The 22,932-nt window shown below is 40.5% G+C and overlaps 1 protein-coding gene across 8 annotated transcripts in view; it reads left to right on the forward strand.

Annotated features, from left to right (window-relative positions):
- Positions 1–22,932, forward strand: part of LTBP1 (latent transforming growth factor beta binding protein 1) — a 196,397-nt gene that overhangs the window by 53,252 nt on the left and 120,213 nt on the right. For 6 of the 8 annotated variants that reach the window (XM_062629565.1, XM_062629567.1, XM_062629570.1 and 3 more), the window contains exon 5: positions 14,306–14,473. In XM_062629565.1, coding sequence (XP_062485549.1) covers positions 14,306–14,473 — 168 coding nt within the window. Of the gene's footprint in view, positions 1–14,013; positions 14,474–22,932 lie in introns of those variants that run through there. The other 2 variants (XM_062629572.1, XM_062629573.1) reach the window with 2 other exon arrangements.

Below are 22,932 nucleotides of genomic sequence, written 5' to 3' on the forward strand. Positions count from 1 at the left end.
GGCTTATAAACATGGCATTGTAGAATTTTAAAGTGCTTTTCTTTAGAACTGAAACGCTATTCTGTTTGCATGCTTCTAAATCATCTGTTGTTAAAATTATTGCACTATAAAGCATCTATCTGATTCCGTTTAATCAGTATGCTAGTATATTTAAGCTACTAAAATTAATCTTCAGATATCTTTTTACGGAATTAGCAAATATTTAAGGATAAGGCTTGGGAAATTCAGAGCTGCCTCAAGCAGATGAAAATATCTCATGTTGCATAGGCTGACATCTGCAGCAAAAGTATACATATGGTTTAGCACCAGTTAGAAGATTGAATATGTAGCGATGAAAGTAAGTTTGCAGTGGAGTCACTATGATCAGCAAAGAAAAACTGCAAAGGATGAGATCATGTATATCTCAACATTTGTAATGTAAACATCAAAAATACTTTAATACATAGGTGAGGCCAGCCAAATAGCCTGTCTTATATAAGCTCACCATGAGCTCAGTAATTCTCAAGGGATGCATTGCTTTCTTAAAAGCACATACCAGCACAGTTGATCTATAATCTGCCTGAATATTTGAAACTCAGGGTAGAAATGGCATCAGCACAGAAACTTCAACTGTAAAATTCTATTTACAGCTTAGTAGCCTATAAAACAATGGGGAGATGCACCACTTTCAGTAGTGCAGGTACACCTACTTCAGACATTTTCTGCCACTCTTTTAATGGCACAGTTAAACAGTAACCACTAGTCAGCACGAACTGAGCGTGGATCCTATAAATATGAGTGCTGATCTTCCTGGCTTTATATGAGTAATGTTAAAGAAAAAAATTAGTTAAAGAGATTCTGTTCTGTTGCCATTGGTCTAAAATGTGTATGACAATAAGCAAATTATAAACTGAGCGTGTGCTTTCTGGAATTCCTTTCAACACAGTTATTGTGGGAACTGTTTATTAGAGCAGTAAGAGGCTAGGAAGTTCTCTTTCCCTCTGTTCACTTCAGGTGTTAAATGATGGTTCAAAAAAGGCATTTAAATATATGCCTCATTTTCTGACCTGAGATGCTTGAGGGCTAGTTTTTAGCAGCATTGTGCGTGGTTCTATGAACAGCCCTTAAATCCTTGTGTAAAGAGGAAGCTGAAACAATCATATGAAAGTCATGTAACTGTTCTAACTATCAATACATTATAGTGTCTTATATTTTACAACATAATTTTACATATGTTTAAGTACATGAAGTAAGCTTAATGTGGAAGAAAATGTCCCACCACTTAGAACTGTGATGTGCAGAATACTCTTGTGACAGTTTTGTCATAACAATAGCTTTCCTGCTATTGGAAGCATAATACACTGATAACAGAGAAGCTCTTTTTTAAGCTGATATATAATTTATACATGCTGGCTTCACAGATTGATTTAAGCAAAAACAGGTGTCACTTTGAAATTCCAGTGTAAACTTTCCGTGGTATTGCACCATTCTGACTTCACTATGTGACACTTGTATCATAATAATAGTATTTCCCTGTCAGTATGGGTAAGCAGCTGTATGTAAATGTTTTATTGTTTTTAAAAAAATGCATACGGAGTTGATACATGTTCCATGTAAACTTGTCTGTGTGATTTGACCTTCTACCACAATTCAGTGTTTGCTGATTTCAGGAGAAAAGCTCCCTTAGGTCTTCAGTGGGTCACGTATACCTTCCACACTTCTTGGTATTTGCTTGTGGAACCGCTGTGCATAAACAGCAAAATAATTCTCTCACTGGCTTGTCTTAACTAGAGCATTGCATTGTGTTCTTTGTAGCTTCTGCCTACGTTTGTATGTATGGATATTAGAGTTGAACAGTGGTAACTTCTCTGAACACAAGTTTTGTGAAATTTGGAGGTAAGGGAGGGGTGTTAGAGGCTATACTCTAATTAAACAAGGTATGGTCAGCATAATTAGGTGGTGAAAAGAGAATGAACAGTTAGAAAACTAACAAGCAGAAATAACAGAAAAAAATCACTGCACAGTCTATTTGGTGGAGGGAATGAAGAGTCCAGTTCACTTGGTCACTCATGGGAACTGCCATTCATCTCATGCTCCTGAGGTTGTACATAATCAAATACAAATAGGGAATGGGGTAAGTGTATAAATGTCAGGGACTTTATTGTTTTCTCAAGCGCAAAACATTTCACACGTGTTCAAAGGCTTGCTACCCTTCAAGAAGCAATGGGGATTTTTTTTTTTTTAGGGACATTTTAAAATGTTTAATAAAAACTTTTAGTGCAGCCAGGGTCAAAAAATACTGTGGCTTTTTTGATGACAAAACCCAAACAATTCTAGTAAAGCTTCCTTTTTCTCCGTCCCATTTAAGAGCATTACCCATACTGCTATTGAAAGTCATGACAAATCATAACAGCCATTTAAAGTTTGCATTTTATTCCAGAGGGACTTGGAAGACGCTGAACTCCAAATGTAAATTAAGTGGCTTAACTAGATTCATGCTAAAGCAGTTAACTCTATCAAATCAACAACAGCTTTACTTTTCTTTTGTTTTAAAGAGTGACAAATTCTGAAACAAATAACTTTAACAAATGAACATAGTTTATTTAGCAATTATAAATTATGAAGGACTGCATAGTTCTAAATCCCTGAAGATAAATCAGTTCTGTATAAATACAAACTGCTTCTCTCGATATATTGCAGCTGCAGGCATTTGAACAATACCTTTTCTAAGGTGTCTTTGTGATTGTTTGTGTATCTGTAAAAGGTTCAGAATTGAGGTGGCCAGGAAACCAGCCTCCCCCAAAAAAGTACCATGTTTTTCTTTTTGGAATCCAAAAACGTTTTTATGGCCTTGAGCTCACCAATAATTGAATGTCTGCGTGACAGGCAGAGGCTGCTGGGGCTTTTATGGGAACTAATTTAAATGTTACATTCACCCAAAAATGAATTATCATCTCTCTGTGCTTTAAAATATGGAGGCCAAGACTGATAAACAGCAGTGTGGGGAAAAATCTTGGAAAAACAGATTGGTGATCTGGCAAATGGAATTCAGATCAGTTCAAAATGTGTTATAGCTAGAGGAAAACACAGTCTGAGACAAATGCATCTCAACTACTGTGATGAAAGAGAATTGGCTCCAAACCCAAAGATTTCTCAAGAAGAAAAAAGAGGCTTTCCAGAAAATTCTGTAGGGGAAAACCTCTATGTCATATCTGAAAAATAATAACTATGCTGGATATAGAGACTGATTGAACCCACTCAATTGACTGTTATAAGTCCTATAGCTAGACTAACTCCAGAGTTGCTGTGATACAAGTCTTGGATACTAAGAATTGGTTTTGTCTGTTGCAAGTAGCTAAGTGTGGGTTTACTCACAGGAGGTATGAAAGTGCTCTTCTCTGTCAATGCCATCACCCATGTCAGAAGGAATGACCAAATGTTCATAAAACAAGTACTGCATGAAGAAGGTCTTTTCATACTCAGTGAAACTAAGATTTCAGAATCAAAGACATCCTGTTGTCTGTCGTCATTTCTCCCCCCTTCAGAAAATTAATGGGAAAAAAAAATCTTGGCTTCATGCAGTGCTGAGAGAGATGATTTTTTAATGGTGATTCAGCATGTGGAGAGGGCTATGTTCATTTATAACTTAATTCCATGACATTCTGTCCTTTGTCACTGTTTACAGTTTGTTGACTTCCTTAGTACTTTTCAGTTGCTTCCTTTCGGGAAATAGAATGTTAAGTGGATATACTCAGTAAAGGCATACTAATTTAATTTTTATTCTTTATTCTTCCTGGAAATGGTAAACATTTTTAGAGTCTTCTCATTTAAGGAAGTCGCAAATAATGGGGGTGGGGTGTCTGTGTCTATCTCAATAACTTATTATCTAAAGAAGTGACAGTCTTCCAACTTAAAACTTGTAATACTATCCACAAGGCAGGGCAAAGTCTGTTGTCTTGATTGTGGAAGGAGCCTAGATAATTACTGTAGGCAAAATGTGTAATTGCAAATGAGCGAGATCAGGTGGGAGTGAGTCTCATTTTCAGTGTATAAAGGACTAATTCAGACCTTCTTGAAAGAGTCCTGTTGTAATTAGCTATTAATATTTAAGTGTCAATGCCGCTAATATGCGTTCATCTGTGCCCACCTGGGCTCCTGTACAGCTGTACGTTTGTGTGTAAAGATGCTGGCTTCTCTATTGGAGTGTGCAATTCCTGCAGTAGCCTCCATCAGCAGAAAATTGCTCATGGCAGACTCTGAAGTCAGTGCTGCTTCATTACAGCTAAGTGTTGTGTAGGATGGCTTTCTGTCTTGGTGGTCTCTGTCTAAATGTGGCTTTTTTGACTTTTGCTCCTTTATCTCTCAAGTGAAAGCCTTTTGGATCCAGATATGCTTTATGTACCTCAGAATCTGGATAACTTGAATGGGAGTTAAAAAATGCTTGTGGACCTAAATCCTGTGCTAGGTTGCTTACAGCTGGAATTATTTCCAGCCCCAAACCTGAAACATGGATGTGAACTTTCAAGCATGAGACTCTTGAAGAGCTATTACCCACTTCTAGTTGTCCGTGTGGGTACTAGTAATATAGATAGCAGTAGCCTGGAGAACATAAAGAAGGACTACAGAGCCCTGGGAGAGGTGTTTAGGGGCTCTAGAGCTCAGGTAGTCTTTTCATCAATTCTCCAGGATACAGGGGAGGACCTAAAAAAGACTAGGAGGACTGGCCAGGTTAATAAATGGTTGGAACGGTGGAGCCATAGTCAGGGGTTAGGGTATCTAGAACATGGGACTCAATTTGGGAAGACAGGTCTAGTGGGGGCTGGTGGAGCTGGTCTGACAAGCAGTTTTGGTAGGAGGCTTGCCAGGAGGGTGGTCAAGGAAGCTTTAAACTGGATGTGTTGGGAGAGGGGGGCATCATTCGATCCCAACACACCCAGTCAGTTGCCAGCACCTATAATAAATGCTTGGAGCAATGTAGAGATATCCCAGCCGCTCCAGCCAATGAGCCGGCTTCAGTTGGAGCTCAGCTCAGATGCCTCTATACAAACACCCGTAGCATGGGGAACAAACAAGAGGAATTAGAGATGTGTGCATGTCTACAGGGGTATGATATAATGGGCATCACAGAAACATGGTGGGATGGCTCCTATGATTGGAGTGTTGGAAGGGACGATTGCAGGCTCTTTAGAAAAGACAGGGCTGGCAGACGGGGAGGGGGAATTGCTGTTTATGTTAGGGATAGGCTGGAGAGTATGGAACTCTGCCTGAGGACAGGTGATCAGTTAAGAGAGTTTGTGGGCCAGGGTTAAAGGGAGAACAGCGATGGGAGACATTACTGTGGGCATCTGTTACAGACTGCCTGATCAAGAGGACTCTGGATGAAGCACTCTATACAAGATAGGAACAGCCTCATGCTCGCAGGCCTTTGTTCTCAAGGGGGACTTCAACCGCCCTGATACCTGTTGGAGGGACGGTACGGCCTGGCACAAGCAATCCATGAGGTTCCTCGATTGTGTGGAAGACAACTTCCTTCTGCAAGTAATAGAGGAGCCAACAAGGAGAGGTGCCATGCTTGACCTCGTGCTCACCAACAGGGAAGGGCTGGTTGGAAATGTGATGCTCCAGGGCAGTCTTGGATGCAGCAATCACGAGATGGTCGAATTTGAGATCCTCAGGACAGGGAGAAGAGCGTGCAGCAAGCTCACTGCCCTGGACTTCAAGAGGGCAGACTTTGGCCTCTTCAGGAACCTGCTTAGGAAGGTTCCATGGGATACAGCCCTAGAGGGCAGGGGGGCCCAAGTCTCTTGGTCAAGGATCACCTGCTACAAGCTCAGGAGGTTGTGTCCCAACTAGAAGGAAATGCAGCAGGAGGGCCAGGAGACCTCCTTGGATGGATAAGGAGCTGCTGAGGAAAATTTGAGGAGAAAAAAGAGGCCTATAAGAAGTGGAAGCAAGGACAGGCGGCCTCGGAAGAGTACAGGGATGTTGTTTGGGAAGCTAGGGACCAGGTTAGGAAAGCTAAGGCCCAGTTGGAATTAAACTTGGCTAGGGATATTAGGGATAACAGGAAGGGATTCTACAGGCACATAGCAAATAAAAAACAGATGAGGGAGAACGTAAGCCCCCTCAGGAAGCTCTCGGGAGAACTGGCTACACAGGATTTGGAGAAGGCTGAGGTTCTGAGTGACTTCTTTGCCTCGGTCTTCACTGCCAAAGGCTCTGATCACACCACCCAAGTCTTGGAATGCAGATGCAGGGACTGTGAGAATGAAGACCTTGCGCCCACTGTAGGAGAGGATCTGGTTCGAGACCATCTTAAAAATCTGGATGTGCACAAGTTCATGGGTCCTGATGAAATCCATCCATGGGTCCTGAAGGAGCTGGCAAATGAAGTTGCTAAGCTGCTGGCCATCATATTTGAGAAATCATGGCAGTCAGGTGAAGTTCCTGATGACTGGAAAAAGGGAAATATAACCCCCATTTTCAAGAAGGGGAAAATGGATGACCCGGGGGATTACAGACCAGTCAGTCTCACCTCTGTGCCTGGCAAAATCTTGGAGCACATTCTCCTGGAAGGCATGCTAAGGCACAGGAAAAACAACAAGGTGCTTGGTGACAGCCAGCATGGCTTCACTAAGGGGAAATCCTGCCTGACCAGTTTGGTGGCCTTCTATGATGGGGCTACAGAACTGATGGACAGGGGTAGAGCAGTTGATGTCATCTACCTGGACTTGTGCAAAGCATTCAACACTGTCCCACACGACATCCTTGTCTCTAAATTGGAGAGACATCAATTTGATGGATGGACCACTCGGTGGACAAAGAACTGGCTGGATGGCCGCACACAAAGAGTTGTGGTCAATGGCTCAATGTGCAGCTGGAGACCAGTAACGCGTGGTGTCCCTTAGGGATCGGTGTTGGGACCGGTCTTGTTCAACATCTTTGTCGCTGACATGGACAGTGGGATTGAGTGCGTCCTCAGCAAGTTTGCCGATGACACCAAGCTGTGTGGTTCGGTTGATACCCTGGAGGGAAGGAATGCCATCCAGAGGGACCTTGACACACTTGTGAGGTGGGCTGATGCCAACCTCATGAAGTTCAACCATGCTAGGTGCAAGGTCCTACACCTGGGTGGCAGCAATCCAAGGCACAGCTACAGGTTGGTCACAGAAGGGATTCAGAGCTGCCCTGCTGAGAAGGACTTGGGTGTGTTGGTCGATGAGAATCTGGACATGAGCTGGCTTCAGTGTGCGCTTGCAGCCCAGAAAGCCAACCATGTCCTGGGCTGCATCAAAAGGAGTGTGACCCGCAGGTCGAAGGAGGTGATCCTGCCCCTCTACTCTGCTGTCATGAGACCTCGACTTGGAGTATTGTGTACAGTTCTGGTGTCTTCAACACAAAAAGGACGTGGAACTGTTGGAACAAGCCCAGCGGAGGGTCACGAGGATGATCAAGGGACTGGTGCACCTCCTATATGAAGTTAGGCTGGGAAAGTTGGGTTGTTCAGCCTAGAGAAGAGAAGGCTGCGTGGAGACCTCATAGCAGCCTTCCAGTATCTGAAGGGGGCCTATAGGGATGCTGGGGAGGGTCTCTTCATTAGGGACTGTGGTGATAGGACAAGGGGTAACGGGTTAAAACTTAAACAGGGGAAGTTTAGATTGGGTATAAGGAGTAAGATCTTTCCTGTTAGGGTGGTGAGGCACTGGAATGGGTTGCCCAAGGAAGTTGTGAATGCTCCATCCCTGGCGGTGTTCAAGGCCAGGCTGGGCAGAACCTTGGGTGAGATGGTTTAGTGTGAGGTGTCCCTGCCCATGGCAGGGGGGCTGGAACTAGGTGATCTTAAGGTCCTTTCCAACCTTAACTATTTTATGGTTCTATAATGTGTAGCTTTAGCTGTCTAGACGTGGTAAATAAAGTACAGCTTGACATACTGCTGGCTTGTTCAAAATGTTTGACTGCATGGGTATACACATGTACACCTCCCCTCATGCAGAACTCTGGGGAGTACTTTTAATCATCAGAGAAGTTATTGGATCTTGGGTGTAAAAGAGCTGGATCATCTTATTTTCATTACCTTGTCTAACTTTTCCCAATCCCTGTGAAATGTACACTGAGTGTGAGGTGTGCAAATATACCATAACAAAGTTTCTGGAAAGAGCCAAGATGCAGAGCTCTGCCTGAAGATTAGTATTATATATTGAAGTCAAAAATGAAATTACCTAGCAGCTGTGCCTTGCTGTTTTGAATCCATGTAATTTTTGGACTTGTTTGTGCTTGTCACTTACAGAAAGAATTAGGCTCATTTTCTGCTGGGTTTTCAGGTTTGAATGCAACAGGTTTTAGTCCCATTTTCAGAGCTGTATAAGGGCTGAGTTCAGTCCTGCTGAGGTCATGTAAGGTGTGTTCCACATTTGGTTCACTGGAATGAAATCCATATCAACAGATAAAAAAGGGGTTTGGGACATTTTCGCCCCTTTGGCCTAGCCTACAGGCTGGTTCTGAGTGTGAAGGTCGCCATTAGGGGAGAAATATAAATTATACCAACACAAGCATTTTAGGTAAGCTGTATTAAGTAATTCTGCTGCTCTTCTCAATGCCCATCAGACCTCAGGTGCAGTATTACCTAATTTTGAACAGGGTATTTGAAGAAAGATGAGGACCAAGTGAGTAATATCAAAAGCAAACCAAGAAATAATGGAGGTCTGCATGATATGGCCTGTTAGACTGGAGAAGTTTAGAATGTTTTGGTCTGGAGAAATGAGGCTGAGGGAGATTCATGGTAGCAGTTGTCAAATATGTTAGAAATTGATCCACAGAAGAGTAAGGTTTTCTCTGAGTTCGCTGTTGGGAAATAATACCCTTGAATTGCAACAGGGTAATGTGAGTTAGATATTGGGAATACTCTTATAATAAGAGAGATTGAAGCACTAGAGTATGTTACTTAGGGAGGGTGTGGAATCTGCATAATAGAAGATTTTTTTGAATAGGCTGGACAAACTTTTTATGTGATCCTGCTCTTCCATCTTGTGTTGGGAACAAGGAGAGAGGAGGTTAGGTGACCTTTCAATCTCTTTCAGTCCCTTACATGCCTTGCAAAGGCTGTATTCCTCTCAGTGTGTATTCTGAAATCTAGGGAAGATCTGCATCTGCTCTGTATGTGAATCTAACGTGTCTTATCTCTCTCTCCTCCTTTTTGATCTCTTTCCTCTTCTCTCCACCTTACCTCTTAGCATTAGTAAATCTTCCAGATGCTGATGTACCTAAGTGTATGATAGCCAAATTTCAACTTGTTCTGATCTTTGGGAATCAGGTGGGGGTGGGTGTTTAAAATTGATGACGAAGACAGAACTTCCTCATATATTGTCAAAAGTGTAAAAAGGTCATTTGACAATAGTTCTGAAAGTTTTTAGAAACTTTTGTTTCTAAAGACTTTAGTCTTTAAAACTATTGTTTTACTTACGTGGTTGATTTTTGTACAATGTCAGCTTTCCTTTTGGCTGAACAAGCATATCTAATAGTGAGGACTAAAACAGGTGGACTGGTAAAATAACTGGGAGAAACCTCTTTTAGGAAAGAAGTAATTTCCTTCTGCTTCTTTCCTTTCCTTTTTTTTTTTTTTTTTATGTCAGCATTTGAGAATAAAGAAAGGGAGCTGGTCATCTGAGGATTAAAAATGTCATATTTATTTGCTATTTAAAAGCTTGTTAGCTTTTACTTGAGAAGATGGATTTTTGTGCCTAAAGTATTCTCATGCAGCATGGCTATAATTCAAAAACATGAAATTGCCTGAGATAATCTAGTGTCTTTGGAAAAAGAATATAATCTTAAGACAGAATCTTTAGGTCTGGTGACGTTCTGTGTGGACACACATATGAAAACATACTGGGTTTACTGCAAAAGTAGGGTGTCATGAAAACAGGGTACTAATGGAAAGCCTACAGTTTGGTTAGTTCTGTTTCCTCAGAAGATTTGCCACAGGATTTGTCATAAGTGAAGGTATTAAGAAAAACCTCAAACACCAAAACATGAACCCCTTTAAAAGTAGAATCCATAAGAAGTTTTGTGCAAGGATTATGGGAGAGGTATGTGTAAGCCCTACCAGCCGAGTCCACAGTATAAGCCACTGCTTGTGATTTTGATCCTTCTGGTAAGATCACGGTGAAGCACAAAACATTGTATACACAGTAACATAATAATTTTTTTCAACACATTAAAATATTTTCTTCTTTGCCCTACTTGACCTATGAGACAGTACAATGTAGCAGTCTTTTTAACTGAATACCAGTTCTGCTTTCGCTAGTGTTGCTAGCCTATTGTCTTCCCGCAAAACAGGGACATGCCACAAATCATCTGAGATCCACTACAACTATTGAATACTGTCTAGTTGAATTTTTGCAGAATGCTGGAACTGTGAAGGCAGCCATAAAACCAAGAAAAAATGTGTTTATAGAAATTCTTTTAGAAAGAAACTAAGGCTAAGTAATGTTACAGACAAAGGGACCCAGGAGGTTGAGGAGGAACCCTTCCCCTTTAAGCAACCCAGGCATAACTTTTGTGAGCTGTTGTGATCATGTGGACCTAAAATCTGCTACCCCCCCCTTATCTTAACTCAATCACCTTTTTTTATTTAGGCAGAAAAAAAATATTAGTTTGTCATGATGGACAGTGGGGGTAGAGGGATTCTGTGAAGAAAGCCTTTTGCTTGTATTTTCCATTTCTCCTGCAGTAGTTGCTAAATCACAGCAGGAGCTTGCTGTGTTCATAGTTTTATATCATAGTGACTTACAGAGATGGAAAGAAAATCACATACATGCGGTGCCAATTTTCAACTAAAATCTCATTGTTTTGCCCATGCATCTTTCTTTTTTTGAGTCTGACTCAAGAGACTTTCACAGATTCTGGAAACTACGGATACGTTCTTCCACTGATCTCCTTCGACAAATGTATCAAAAAGTTCTTAGGTATAAGTAAGCCTGTACTATGAGCCAGGATGATTATGCAGTTGGCTGTGCCTGAGCCTCCTCATTATGAATTTGTTGCCTAACTCAGGGATGAAGCTTTAACCAGTATTAGTAATTCTGATTGTTCCATCTTTATTAAAGCAGCTATCTGAGTTTATCCCTAGTTCTGCCATATTTTTTTTCAGTATCTTTGCTGTTTATTTGGTGTTTGTATCTTCTGCTTTTTCATTAGACTAATTTATTTATCTGGTCTCACATTTGTATTTCTTCAGTCTGGTGTTATACTTAAGAGCAGAGTGAGGTGTTTCATTTCCACATGTTTAAAATTGGTTTTGAAGAGTTTATGATACATGTCTGTATGTATCTCTATAAAATATGATTCCAGGTATGTTGCAGTGATGTAGCACCATAGTTTTTCTCCAGAAATGAATTTGAGATAATCTAAGTTGCAGATCTTGTCATGTCTTATGTCACAGTGACATCATCAGTAAAGCTTCTGGAGTTTAAAGAGGAAAATAATCTGTATGCTACTGTAAAAATGCAGCTAAAACATATTGAAGGATGTATTTTTTTCATTTAGAATTAAATCATCCCCTTTTTGGAGGAGAGTGGGAGTGGGGAAAGAAGGGAGCGGGAGAAGATTCAAGGAAGTCCAAGAGTCTAACCTTGCAGTATTTCTGCCAAAAGCTTCCTTTCAGGAGAAGAGTTTTTGGTCTGGTTTCAATTTAAATCTGCGTGTATCATACTCACTATTAAGGTTGCTAAACCTTAGGATGCGTGAGGATAGTACTGTTTCCTTAGGTACAATTACAGAGAAGGATGAAGACAATTTTTCTCCCCTGATTCAACTCCTGGTTAATTTTCAGCTCAGGGGCCATCATTAGCTTTGTATCCCTCCCAAATGTCTCAAGAAGTATTGAGAAAGTTAAAAGATGTGGCCTGCTAGGCAAGGAGATGAAAATAATAGTTTCATTACGGTTTTCATAAATCTAACAAAATCTTCCCATGTCAAAAGAATATGAATCTGTCTTATTTCTGGCTCTTTTGCAACTAATAAACGAGGAATATCTGTGAGAATTAATTTTTTTTTAATAGCAAAATCATTGCTGAATAATAATATGAATATTTATAGGGGTTAGTGCTTATATAGTGTTGTTTTTCAGTCTTCTCACTTCCCTAAACAGCTGCATTAAAATATTCTTTCATGGATACTCTTTACCTCTGTAGGTACTGGCCTGTGTTTGTGAAGGTACTGTTCAACTGCTCTTCATGCACTGTTACTCCCAGACTTACGTGCTAATATGTTTTCACCCCAAAGTGATAAGAGGCGAATTTACAATTGCCTCATACTAAGGCACCCCTTCTACCAAAAAATAAAGTTATGCTACAGATTTTTTTCTGGTAAAATCTGAACTATATAATAAACATTATTTTAAAAATAAGATATTATTTTCATTATAAAGATTACGTTCAAATTTTGCTACAGCTCAGCAGCATAGTACAGAATACTAAGAAGGAGAATTAAATTATGATTTAGTTATTTTTAAGCTAAGCTGGAAACCTTGTGTGGGTCCCCCAATACTGGTTTTTACAGTGTAGGCAGGGCTGACTTTTGTGACTCAACTAACCATGTTTTTTTAATTAGATCACATCCTAAAGGAAAAATGTTAAAACATCTGAAAATATAAAATATAAAATGGATTGGGCTTTTCTAGGAAAATATGTATATAAAACTGCAAATAAAATACAAAGATGGCAGTATTGCTTGTGAAGCTGTCCTTAAGTTCTAGACTCAGCAGTTCATAAGCTACTTATGTTTGTTGATTAGGAAAGGTGTATTAATAATTTTCATTTGGCATCCAAGAATCCAGGGTGTCTTCTATGTTGACTAAAATCACAATACTAGCCTTTAATTGAGATATGTTATTCCTGTGTCTGTCTGGGCTGTGCTTTTTCCAGCTATTATTTAGGGAGAAATAAGGTGGAAGCATCTGTATTACAACTGCTGTTCAAATAGAGCAGTGCCTTTATTCTAGACAAAACAGTTGGCACAACTGTTTTATTTATGAAAAGACAAATATGAAGAATTTATATTCTTTTGAAGTGGGAAGATTTTTTTTTCATTTTCTTGAGATTTAAAAAAGAAAAAAAAATTGTCCAGAGGGTATTTCATAAACTGGGTTAGACAACTGTCCAGGAAATTCTTTATTTCTGTGACTTTAGGAAGGCGATTGGAGAGTCTCCTCTTTATGGGCATCATTTTGTGGAATTGTTAGGTTTGATATGAAATTGTTTATTGTTTCCATGAAGATACTGTGATATATTTACAAGAGGTTTTTGAATTTATTAATAAGTAAGTGTGCAGAGGGCAAACCGTATGTTTGGTTTTTTTAAGAATTGCAAATGGAATATGTTCTATTTCCCTAATTTTCCTAATGAGTAGTTTTAATGTCTTTTTCTTTTTTTTTTTGTCTTCAGCTTTGCATGTCTTTTTAAATTAAATTCTGTAACAAGTTCTTTTGATTACCTTAATTTAAAATTAGTCTTTGCTCAGTCTTTCTTACATTCAAATTTAAAAAATGACTCTGTGTATGTATACATGTGTGTGCATACATATGTATATAAAGAACTAATATTTTTTTATCTTTGAGCTCAGAACCAGTATTTTCAAGCATTGATACTTACTTTTTTCTCTGAACTATTTATTACTTATACAAAGGCTGACAGCAAAGCTCAGTCTATAATACGTAAATCCTTATGGAAAAGTAGTGCCAAAAATCTGTGAAAAAATGGGTCCAGGCAGCTGCGTCACAAGGTTTGACCATTTCGGGCTGGGGTGCCAGGAGATTTGAGACAGATGTTTTCAGACATGCCGCATGCCTAAAACATTTCCAGGGGTCGAGCTACAAATAGTGACTTAATAAGTGCAGAAACAGGAAAAGTATGCAGGAGGACACAAGAGTTTATTCACCCCTAGGTGCACAGCCAGCCTCTTTACATTACATCTGCCTGTCAGGGTTGGCTATTTAAGTTGTCATGCCCTTGGTATTGCTCTTTGTCTGCCTGTGAATAAAGTGCAGCATTGTGATTACTAATCCCACTCCAGTGACTTGACTTTAAATGTGGTTTTGGAGTGGATCCCGGAGTTCTGTTTGCTGAGCTTCCTACTCCTGTTTCAGAGACACCACTGGAGATCTATGAGAGAGCACTGCAGACTGCCCTCCTCCTGTAGACCTGTCGCCTTCTCTTCTCCCCCCGACCCCCCCTCCTGCCTTTTTTTTTCTTTCCCAAAACTTTCAGAAGGAAATCAATGGATACCAAAGTGATCTGTTTATTTTTCTTTTTTTCTTTGCCTCCACTGACAGTGGGAAATCACACTGGTCGTATCAAGGTGGTCTTTACACCCAGTATCTGTAAAGTAACTTGTACCAAAGGCAACTGTCAGAACAACTGTGAGAAGGGAAATACCACCACCCTCATCAGTGAAAACGGCCATGCTGCTGACACTCTGACAGCCACTAACTTCCGAGTAGGTAAGTACCCTGAAACTGTATTTGTCCTTAGCTGTCCTCTCTTGACTAACAGAGGGAGGAGATGTTTTGTTATTAATACCAGTTGTGCATCTGTTACTCTTTGTTTGGAGGGCTGTGCTGAGTAGGAACCATTGTATGTTAGACAAGCTTTCTGGTATCCTTTAGAAATGTTCCCAAAAGTTCCTTTTGTATCATAGAGAAAAACTCCCATATTTTTCACCTGAATTTTCAGCTGCAGGGGCTGTGAGATGCTAAGCTGCAGCTTTTGGTAAAATTCATCCCTCAGAGTTTGTGTTGGTAAACAGAGAAAATGTCAGATTCCACAAAAAGTTCTGTTTCCTCCTTTTTGCTTGTTGAAAGGATATCAAATGCACATAAAATCTGGCTAACACGGTGAATCTGTCTTCAATAGATTGTTCAGGAGTTCCTTAAAACTACAACCCTTTTTAGGAATACATCAGCCTAAAACTTTTTCTTACTGCTGAAGAGTAAATCAGATTACATATTTGTCATTTTTTAGAAACTGAAATAATGTTAAGTCTAATTGCAGTTATTGAAGCCAGTCTCTTCTCTGTTTATTCTCTCTGCTTGCTCAGTAAGAGTACCAGCAGTGTGTCAGTCTAAATGCTACAACTGCTTGACTGTGTTGAAACAAATTCTGAGAGCTATCTAGGATAACGATTAGCATATTTAAACTCTATGATATTAGTAGGAATTTGTGTGTAAGCATTAGTCTTGTAAGCTAAGAAAAATATAGATATATGGATACTTATCTAAACACTTTTAAACTTGTTGTTTCACTTTATGATATCCTTAGCTGCTCTTAATATAGTATTTTGTTGTTATCCTATAAATATCATAGTATTGTTTTTCCGGGGGAAAAAAAATTGATTATTTTGCCAATTTGTAGTTAAAGAATGCCAGATATGAACACTGTAATTTTAGTCTCCGTCTAGTATAAACAACATGTCAGGCAGTGCTGAGGCTGGCCAATACTGCCCTTTTTTGAAGTGTGCTATATTTCAGTCTCTGAGGGGGAAAAGCTATTCCAATTTATTCTTCTTTTCATCTGGACAGACGATACAAAGAGCAGTTCCCTCCCTAAACACTCCTGCTAGACTATCAGACTGTGAGTGAAAGCTCTTGGAATTAATAATATATTCCTTAATGATATGCATGTTTGTAAAAATATGTGTGTTTTGGACTAAAGCTAATAAACTCAGTGATTTAAAGGAGCAATACAGCGTATTTTGGGTTTGTTTATTGGCTGTTCTGAGGCACAAAAAAAAAAAAGAAAAGGGTTTTGTGGAGGAATGGTAAATCAAATACTTTGAACTTGTGTTTACTGTCAGTAGATTTTTTTACTAATGTTTTGGCAAGAACCACACTAAGTATGTTTTTTGTTTAATTTTCTGACTATTGTGAAAAGGTAGAGTTATTCTCCCCCCCCCCTTCATTTGACCTTGTTTTTTAATTGAAATTATGAAATGCTTAGAAGGGGCAGTCATGTAATTTCTCTGCTATGTAAATCTGTGCTGTAACATGACCTTCTCTCAAATACTTGAAAACTTGGGGAGTGGAAATTGACCTGTGAAGACCTGTTCCACACCTTCCTTCCTGGCCTCAGGCCATGAAGCTCATGATGCACTGTGTACAATAGGCTGCTAGAAATATTCAACAAAAGCAGCCTATAATAGTATTTGATGGAAAGATAAGGGAGCATTATGTTTAGAAATGTATAAAAACAAGTCGCTACACACGTATAAGGTTTTTTAACCTGCCTGTGGCTACCTGTCTTCCTTATTACCTTTAAAAGACCAAAAGCATTCACCACAGCAATAAGTGTCATCATTTTTTTCAGAAGGGGAATGAGAAAGAGGTCATAGAGCCCTGTGACTTCAGGGCTCTCCTGTTAAAAATGCTGAGTAAACTTCTTAATAGCCAGAGAGGAAAGATTCTACACCTATACATTGAGTTCTTTCACTGATCACAGATTTTCAGGAGCTTTTGAATCAGGGTTGAAAATATATACTACTGAAATAATTTTTATTTCTGTTCTCTGATTAGCATCTCTCATTAGCTTAGGTTTGTCCTGATAGAGATGTCACCCGATATATAAAGCAGAAGTAACTTGGGCCTTCTGATATAATTTTGTTTTGTTATGTTTTTTAACATCTATATTATGTTTTACTTGTGCTTTTTCCTTTTAAGTCCCCATTTTAAACTTGTTTACTTACTGTTCATACAAAATGCATGGAAATTATGATTCTGATAAATTGACATTTTGAAAGTACAATCATCAGACAAGACGTTATGGCAGAAAATGCATTCTTGAGGCAATGAACAGCACTTTTTCAGTATGTTTCTTTTTAAAATATCTCTTCTTTCTAAACCCAGAAAAGATAAACTCACATGCCCTGTTTGGAAAACTTAACTCCTATTACTAATAATGGATACCTACTATGAATGGAGCAATCAGGAAACTGCTTTAGGTGGTTATAGCTAAATGCATTTCTCTAGCAGGAGAAGCATTCTAGTACACAAGACTGAATTTTCTGAAAACAGATTGCAGTTAACCATCACTTTGCTTTGTCCTTAATAATCCATTATTTCTGATAGTGAAGCAGAGTAAATTTGTGTTTGTTTTAAACTTTCTGATGAACTTTGTAAACATGTTATTTTCAGAGAAAGCTGCAGTGCCTCTACTAAAGCTGCTCAAGCTTTCATCTGGGTTATTCAGATTCTTAAAAGTTGCTTAATTTCTCATTTCGACTGAAAGTTGGTACCAGTGAGCCCAGGCAAGGAACAAATCCTGTTTCTTAGAAATTTCATGAGAAATGGATAAGCCATTAAAATCAAACCCCCATCAAGAAACAGACTGGGGAAATGCAGCTTTTCAGGTAGTGGAGATTTTGGCTGTTCTCATGAAAAGCTCTAGCGTTTCAGTTGAAGGTGATGAAAACTTGGTATTTAAAAGGAAGGGGTATCCTTGATTGCCAATCTACTCCACGGAAACCGGGTTTTCTTGCAGTTTCATTTTGTGAACGGGTTATGTTGCACAGTTAAACTAACCAACCTCTAATATCTCTGGCTTGGAGAATAAAAGCAGGTAATACAAGTGGAAACTTCTGCTGAATAGATGATTCTTATTATTCTATTGGATTGATGCATGTGCAGTTTGCATGGTATGTCAGTCCTGATACATCTACAGAGGATTGTAAAACAGAGTCGATATATGTGCATAGGAAAGGATGTGTATAGAATAACATGAGTTTCTTCTCATTTACTGTTGCAATTACTTAGTGATGTGTCCTGTTTCTCCACAGAATTATTCTACATTCCAAAATACCTGTTTTTGAAATGAATTTTCACTCTGTAAAGAATGGGAGGACAGTGACTAATTTGTAACTGTAAAATGAAGCAGTAAGGAATTAAGAAATGCCTAAATTAATATTCTTCATGCTCATTAATTTTTTCTCATTTTGCATATGTATGTAATTATATATTTAGATTCTTTTTTTTTCCACGACATCCTTACCACATTGCACAGAACTTAGTAAAGGAAGCAGTCATTTAATATGTGGTCTTATATTCACTATTCATTGCAGCCCTGTATCTCATTTCAAGCAGTTTATTCAAACTGTTATAAATGAGAAATTAAAAGTTACATGCATATCTTTTTTGTAGGCATTTTGTACCTGAGCACTTGGCAGCATCTGTGTCAAAGAGGGAAAAAGAACCATAGAATGGTTAGGGTTGGATTTTAAGATTATCTAGTTGAACCCCCCTGCCATGAGCAGGGACACCTTCCACTAGACCAGGTTGCTCAAAGCCCCATCCAGCTTGGCACTGAACACTTCCAGGGGTGCGGCATCCACAACTTCTTTGGGCAACCTGTTCCAGTGTGAGCTCACACAGCCGGCTCATGTTGAGCTTCTTGTCAACCAATACCCCAAGTCTTTGTCCTCGGGGCTGCTCTCAATCCATTCTCCACCCAGCCTGTATTTGTGCTTGGGACTGCCCTGACCGGCATGCAGAACTTTGCAGCCTTGTTGAACTTCATGAAGTTGGCATTGGCCCACCTCTCAAGCCTGTCAAGGCCCTTCTGGATGGCATCCCTTACCTCCAGCGTGTTGACTGCACCATACAGCTTGGCGGACTTGCTGAGGTTGTACTCAATCCCACTGCCTGTGTCACAGAAAAAGATATTGAACAGTGCCAGTCCCATACTGCAGATGGAGACCTAGGAGAGTTAAGATTTTTTTTTTTCCCAAGACCATAGGACAGAATTGTGTCACAAATAGTGATAAAACTGTTGCTCTGCTAATCCCCCTTATATTGCTCTTCAGTGCTCACCAGTATCTCTTTTAACACTCTCTTCCCCTTTCCTTCTGATCCCTTTCCATATAACCTTCACAGTTGTCTCTCCTCATGGCTTTGTTGTGCACAACCTTAGTTTACTTAGGCTGTTACCAGGGATAAGGGAATATTTTGTTCTGTGCTTTTCTTTGGAAGAAGGGCAGGTTTCTAGGAACCCTGTACTTCTTGCTTCATTAAATCTGAGTTGAACCTTAATGTGTTTCTCCTACAGTTTCACTGGACTTTGTAGGCAGTAGTTGTGAGGTTGAGAATGATGTCATATGTGTGTGTTGTGGCCTGCAGTCTGTGTAAGCCAGTGTTCCTTGTGAGACTTGCTTAGCCATCATGCTTTCTTCCTTTCTCATCTATAAAATATCCATTTGTCTCTGGTCCTATATCAACATGATAATAAAGGTCTGCCAGAAATTTTTTGTGACATGGTGTCCAAGGTAAAAATATATCTGGTCCTTCATATTTCGAAGGACATTATAGATTTAATAATAAATTTTAAAACTTTCAGCATGGATCACAGGGATCTGCATATCCTGTACCCTGTTGCAATAATCATAGAATCGTAGAATAGATAGGTTTGGAAAGGACCTTAAGATCACCTAGTTCCAACCCCCCTGCCATGGGCAGGGACACCTCACACTAAACCATGTCATCCAAGGCTCTGTCCAACCTGGACTTGAACACCGGCACGGATGCAGCATTCACAGCTTCCCTGGGCAACCCATTCCAGTGCCTCAACACCCTAACAGTAAACAACTTACTCCTTATATCCAATCTAAACTTCCCGTGTTTAAGTTTTAACCTGTTACCCCTTGTCCTATCACCACAGTCCCTAATGAAGAGACCCTCCCCAGCATCCCTATAGGCCCCCTTCAGATACTGGAAGGCTGCTATGAGGTCTCCACGCAGCCTTCTCTTCTCTAGGCTGAACAGCCCCAACTTCCTTAGCCTGTCTTCATACTGGAGGTGCTCCAGTCCCCTGATCATCCTCGTGGCCCTCCTCTGAGCTTGTTCCAACAGTTTCCTGTCCTTTTTATGTTGAATACACCAGAACTGCAGACAATACTCCAAGTGAGGTCTCCTGAGAGCAGAGTAGAGGGGCAGGATCACCTCCTTCGACCTGCTGGTCACGCTCCTTTTGGTGCAGCCCAGGATACGGTTGGCTTTCTGGGCTGCAAGCGCACACTGAAGCCGGCTCATGTTCACTTTCTCATCAACCAACACCCCCAATTCCTTCTCCACAGGGCTGCTCTGAATCTCTTCTCTGCCCAACCTGTAGCTGTGCCTGGGATTGCTCAACCCAGGTGTAGGAACTTGCACTTGTCATGGTTAAACTTCATGAGGTTGGCATCAGCCCACCTCTCAAGGGTGTCAAGGACCCTCTGGATGGCATTCCTTCCCTCCAGGGTATCAACCGAACCACACAGCTTGGTGTCATCGGCAAACTTGCTGAGGGCGCACTCAATCCCACTGTCCATGTCACCGACAAAAATGTTGAACAAGACCGGTCCCAACACCGATCCCTGAGGGACACCACTCGTTACTGGTCTCCAGCTGCACATTGAGCCATTGACCACAACTCTTTGCGTGCGGCCATCCAGCCAGTTCTTTATCCACTGAGTGATCCATCCATCAAATTGATGTCGCTCCAATTTAGAGACAACGATGTCATGTGGGAGAGTGTTGAATGCTTTACACAAGTCCAGGTAGATGATATCAACTGCTCTACCCCTGTCCATCAGTTCTGTAGCCCCATCATAGAAGGCCACCAAATTGGTAAGGCAAGATTTCCCCTTAGTGAAGCCATGCTGGCTGTCACCAAGCACCTTGTTGTTTTTCCTGTGCCTTAGCATGCCTTCCAGGAGAATGTGCTCCAAGATTTTGCCAGGCACAGAGGTGAGACTGACTGGTCTGTAGTTCCCTGGGTCATCCATTTCCCCCTTCTTGAAAATGGGGGTTATATTTCCCTTTTTCCAGTCATTGGGAATTTCACCTGACTGCCATGATTTCTCAAATATGATGGCCAGCGGCTTTGCAGCTTCATTTGCCAGCTCCTTCAGGACCCATGGATGGATTTCATCAGGACCCATGGACTTGTGCACGTTCAGATTTTTAAGATGCTCTCAAACCAGATCATTTCCTACAGTGGGTGCAAGGTCTTCATTCTCACAGTCTCTGCATCTGCATTCCAAGACTTGGGTGGTGCAGTCAGAGCCTTTGCCAGTGAAGACCGAGGCAAAGAAGTCATTCAGAACCTCGGCCTTCTTCAAATCCTGTGTAGCCAGTTCTCCTGAGAGCTTCCTGAGGGGGCCTGCATTCTCCCTCATCTGTTTTTTATTTGCTATGTGCCTGTAGAATCCCTTCCTGTTATCCCTAATATCCCTAGCCAAGTTTAATTCTAACTGGGCCTTAGCTTTCCTAACCTGGTCCCTAGCTTCCCGAACAACATCCCTGTACTCTTCCGAGGCCGCCTGTCCTTGCTTCCACTTTTTATAGGCCTCTTTTTTCTCCTCAGATTTTCCTCAGCAGCTCCTTATCCATCCAAGGAGGTCTCCTGGCCCTCCTGCTGCACTTCCTTCTGGTTGGGATGCAGCACTCCTGAGCTTGTAGCAGGTGATCCTTGAATATCAACCAAAAGTCTTGGGCCCCCCTGCCCTCTAGGGCTGTATCCCATGGAACCTTCCTAAGCAGGTTCCTGAAGAGGCCAAAGTCTGCCCTCTTGAAGTCCAGAGCAGTGAGCTTGCTGCACACTCTTCTCACTGTCCTGAGGATCTCAAATTCGACCATCTCGTGATTGCTGCATCCAAGGCTGCCCTGGAGCATCTCATTTCCAACCAGCCCTTCCCTGTTCGTGAGCACGAGGTCAAGCATGGCACCTCTCCTTATTGGCTCCTTTATTACTTGCTGAAGGAAGTTGTCTTCTACACAATCGAGGAACCTCCTGGATTGCTTGTGCTGGGCTTTACTGTCATTCCAGCAGATGTCAGAGTGAAGTCACCCATGAGAACAAGGGCCTGTGAGCGTGAGGCTTTTCCCATCTGTCTATAGAATGCTTTATCCACAGGTTCTTCTTGATCAGGCAGTCTGTAACAGATGCCCACAGTAATGTCTGCCATAGCTATATTCCCTTTAACCCTGGCCCCCAAACTCTCTGTTAACTGCTCACCTGTTCCCAGGCAGAGTTCCATACTCTCCTGGCTATCCCTAACATAAAGCACAACTCCCCTCAAATTTTCAAATTGCTCAAATTTTCATAGAATCATAGAATGGTTTGGGTTGGAAGGGACTTTAAGGATCATCTAGTTCCAGCCCATCCTTTTATATTGCCTAATGGATGTTGGCACTTCCCTATTGGAATTTTGTGTCAAAAAAATTTCCTGTTTTACCCTGCTGACTCTGTACAAGTGTTTTTTGGATAATTGAGGTTGTCCAGAAGTTTCCCATTATGTATAGACAGCAACTCCCAAGAAGCAGCATAAACATTCCTCTCAAATCTTATTTGGTCTTCTGTTGAAAGTAATTAAAGAAAGTTTGATCAATATATTTTAAAACAATATGTTATTCAAAAGGAGCTTAGTAAAAAGGCTCACTATGTAATTATTATTCTTGCAGAATTTCCTGTATAAGGGTCTAGGAGCATAATTATTTAGAGCTATGAAAATGTAAAGCAATTACTTTACAAAACATTAATAGAATCTTAGAATTTTGTTCAGACATACATGATCATGAATTTCTGTCAGTACTATTGAAGTTAGCATTGCTTTATGTTATTGCATTTTATTTTGATTATATTTATAATTTTTTTTTTAAATGGCAATGACCTGTAAGCGAGCCAGCACATTTTTATCCGTAGTTACTGAATGACAGGAAATCTAAGAGCAGCGAATGGCCTTTTCTTGCTGCAAGTTACTATGTAATGAGAGACTATGACATTTGAGGAAGATTTTTCTTTATTGCATGGTATGAAAGGCATTGGTTGTAAATAATATTGGAGGGCAGATTTGATGACATGTGAAGACATATAAAAGACCAACAGCTTGTAGAAGTGTTTGTGTAGATTTATGAGCTTTACAGAATCTTCTGGCAGC

Source organism: Pezoporus occidentalis, unplaced genomic scaffold, assembly GCF_034315485.1.
Source record: "Pezoporus occidentalis ecotype Australia unplaced genomic scaffold, CSIRO_AGI_Poc_V1 ctg34, whole genome shotgun sequence".
NCBI classification, from domain to species: domain Eukaryota; kingdom Metazoa; phylum Chordata; class Aves; order Psittaciformes; family Psittacidae; genus Pezoporus; species Pezoporus occidentalis.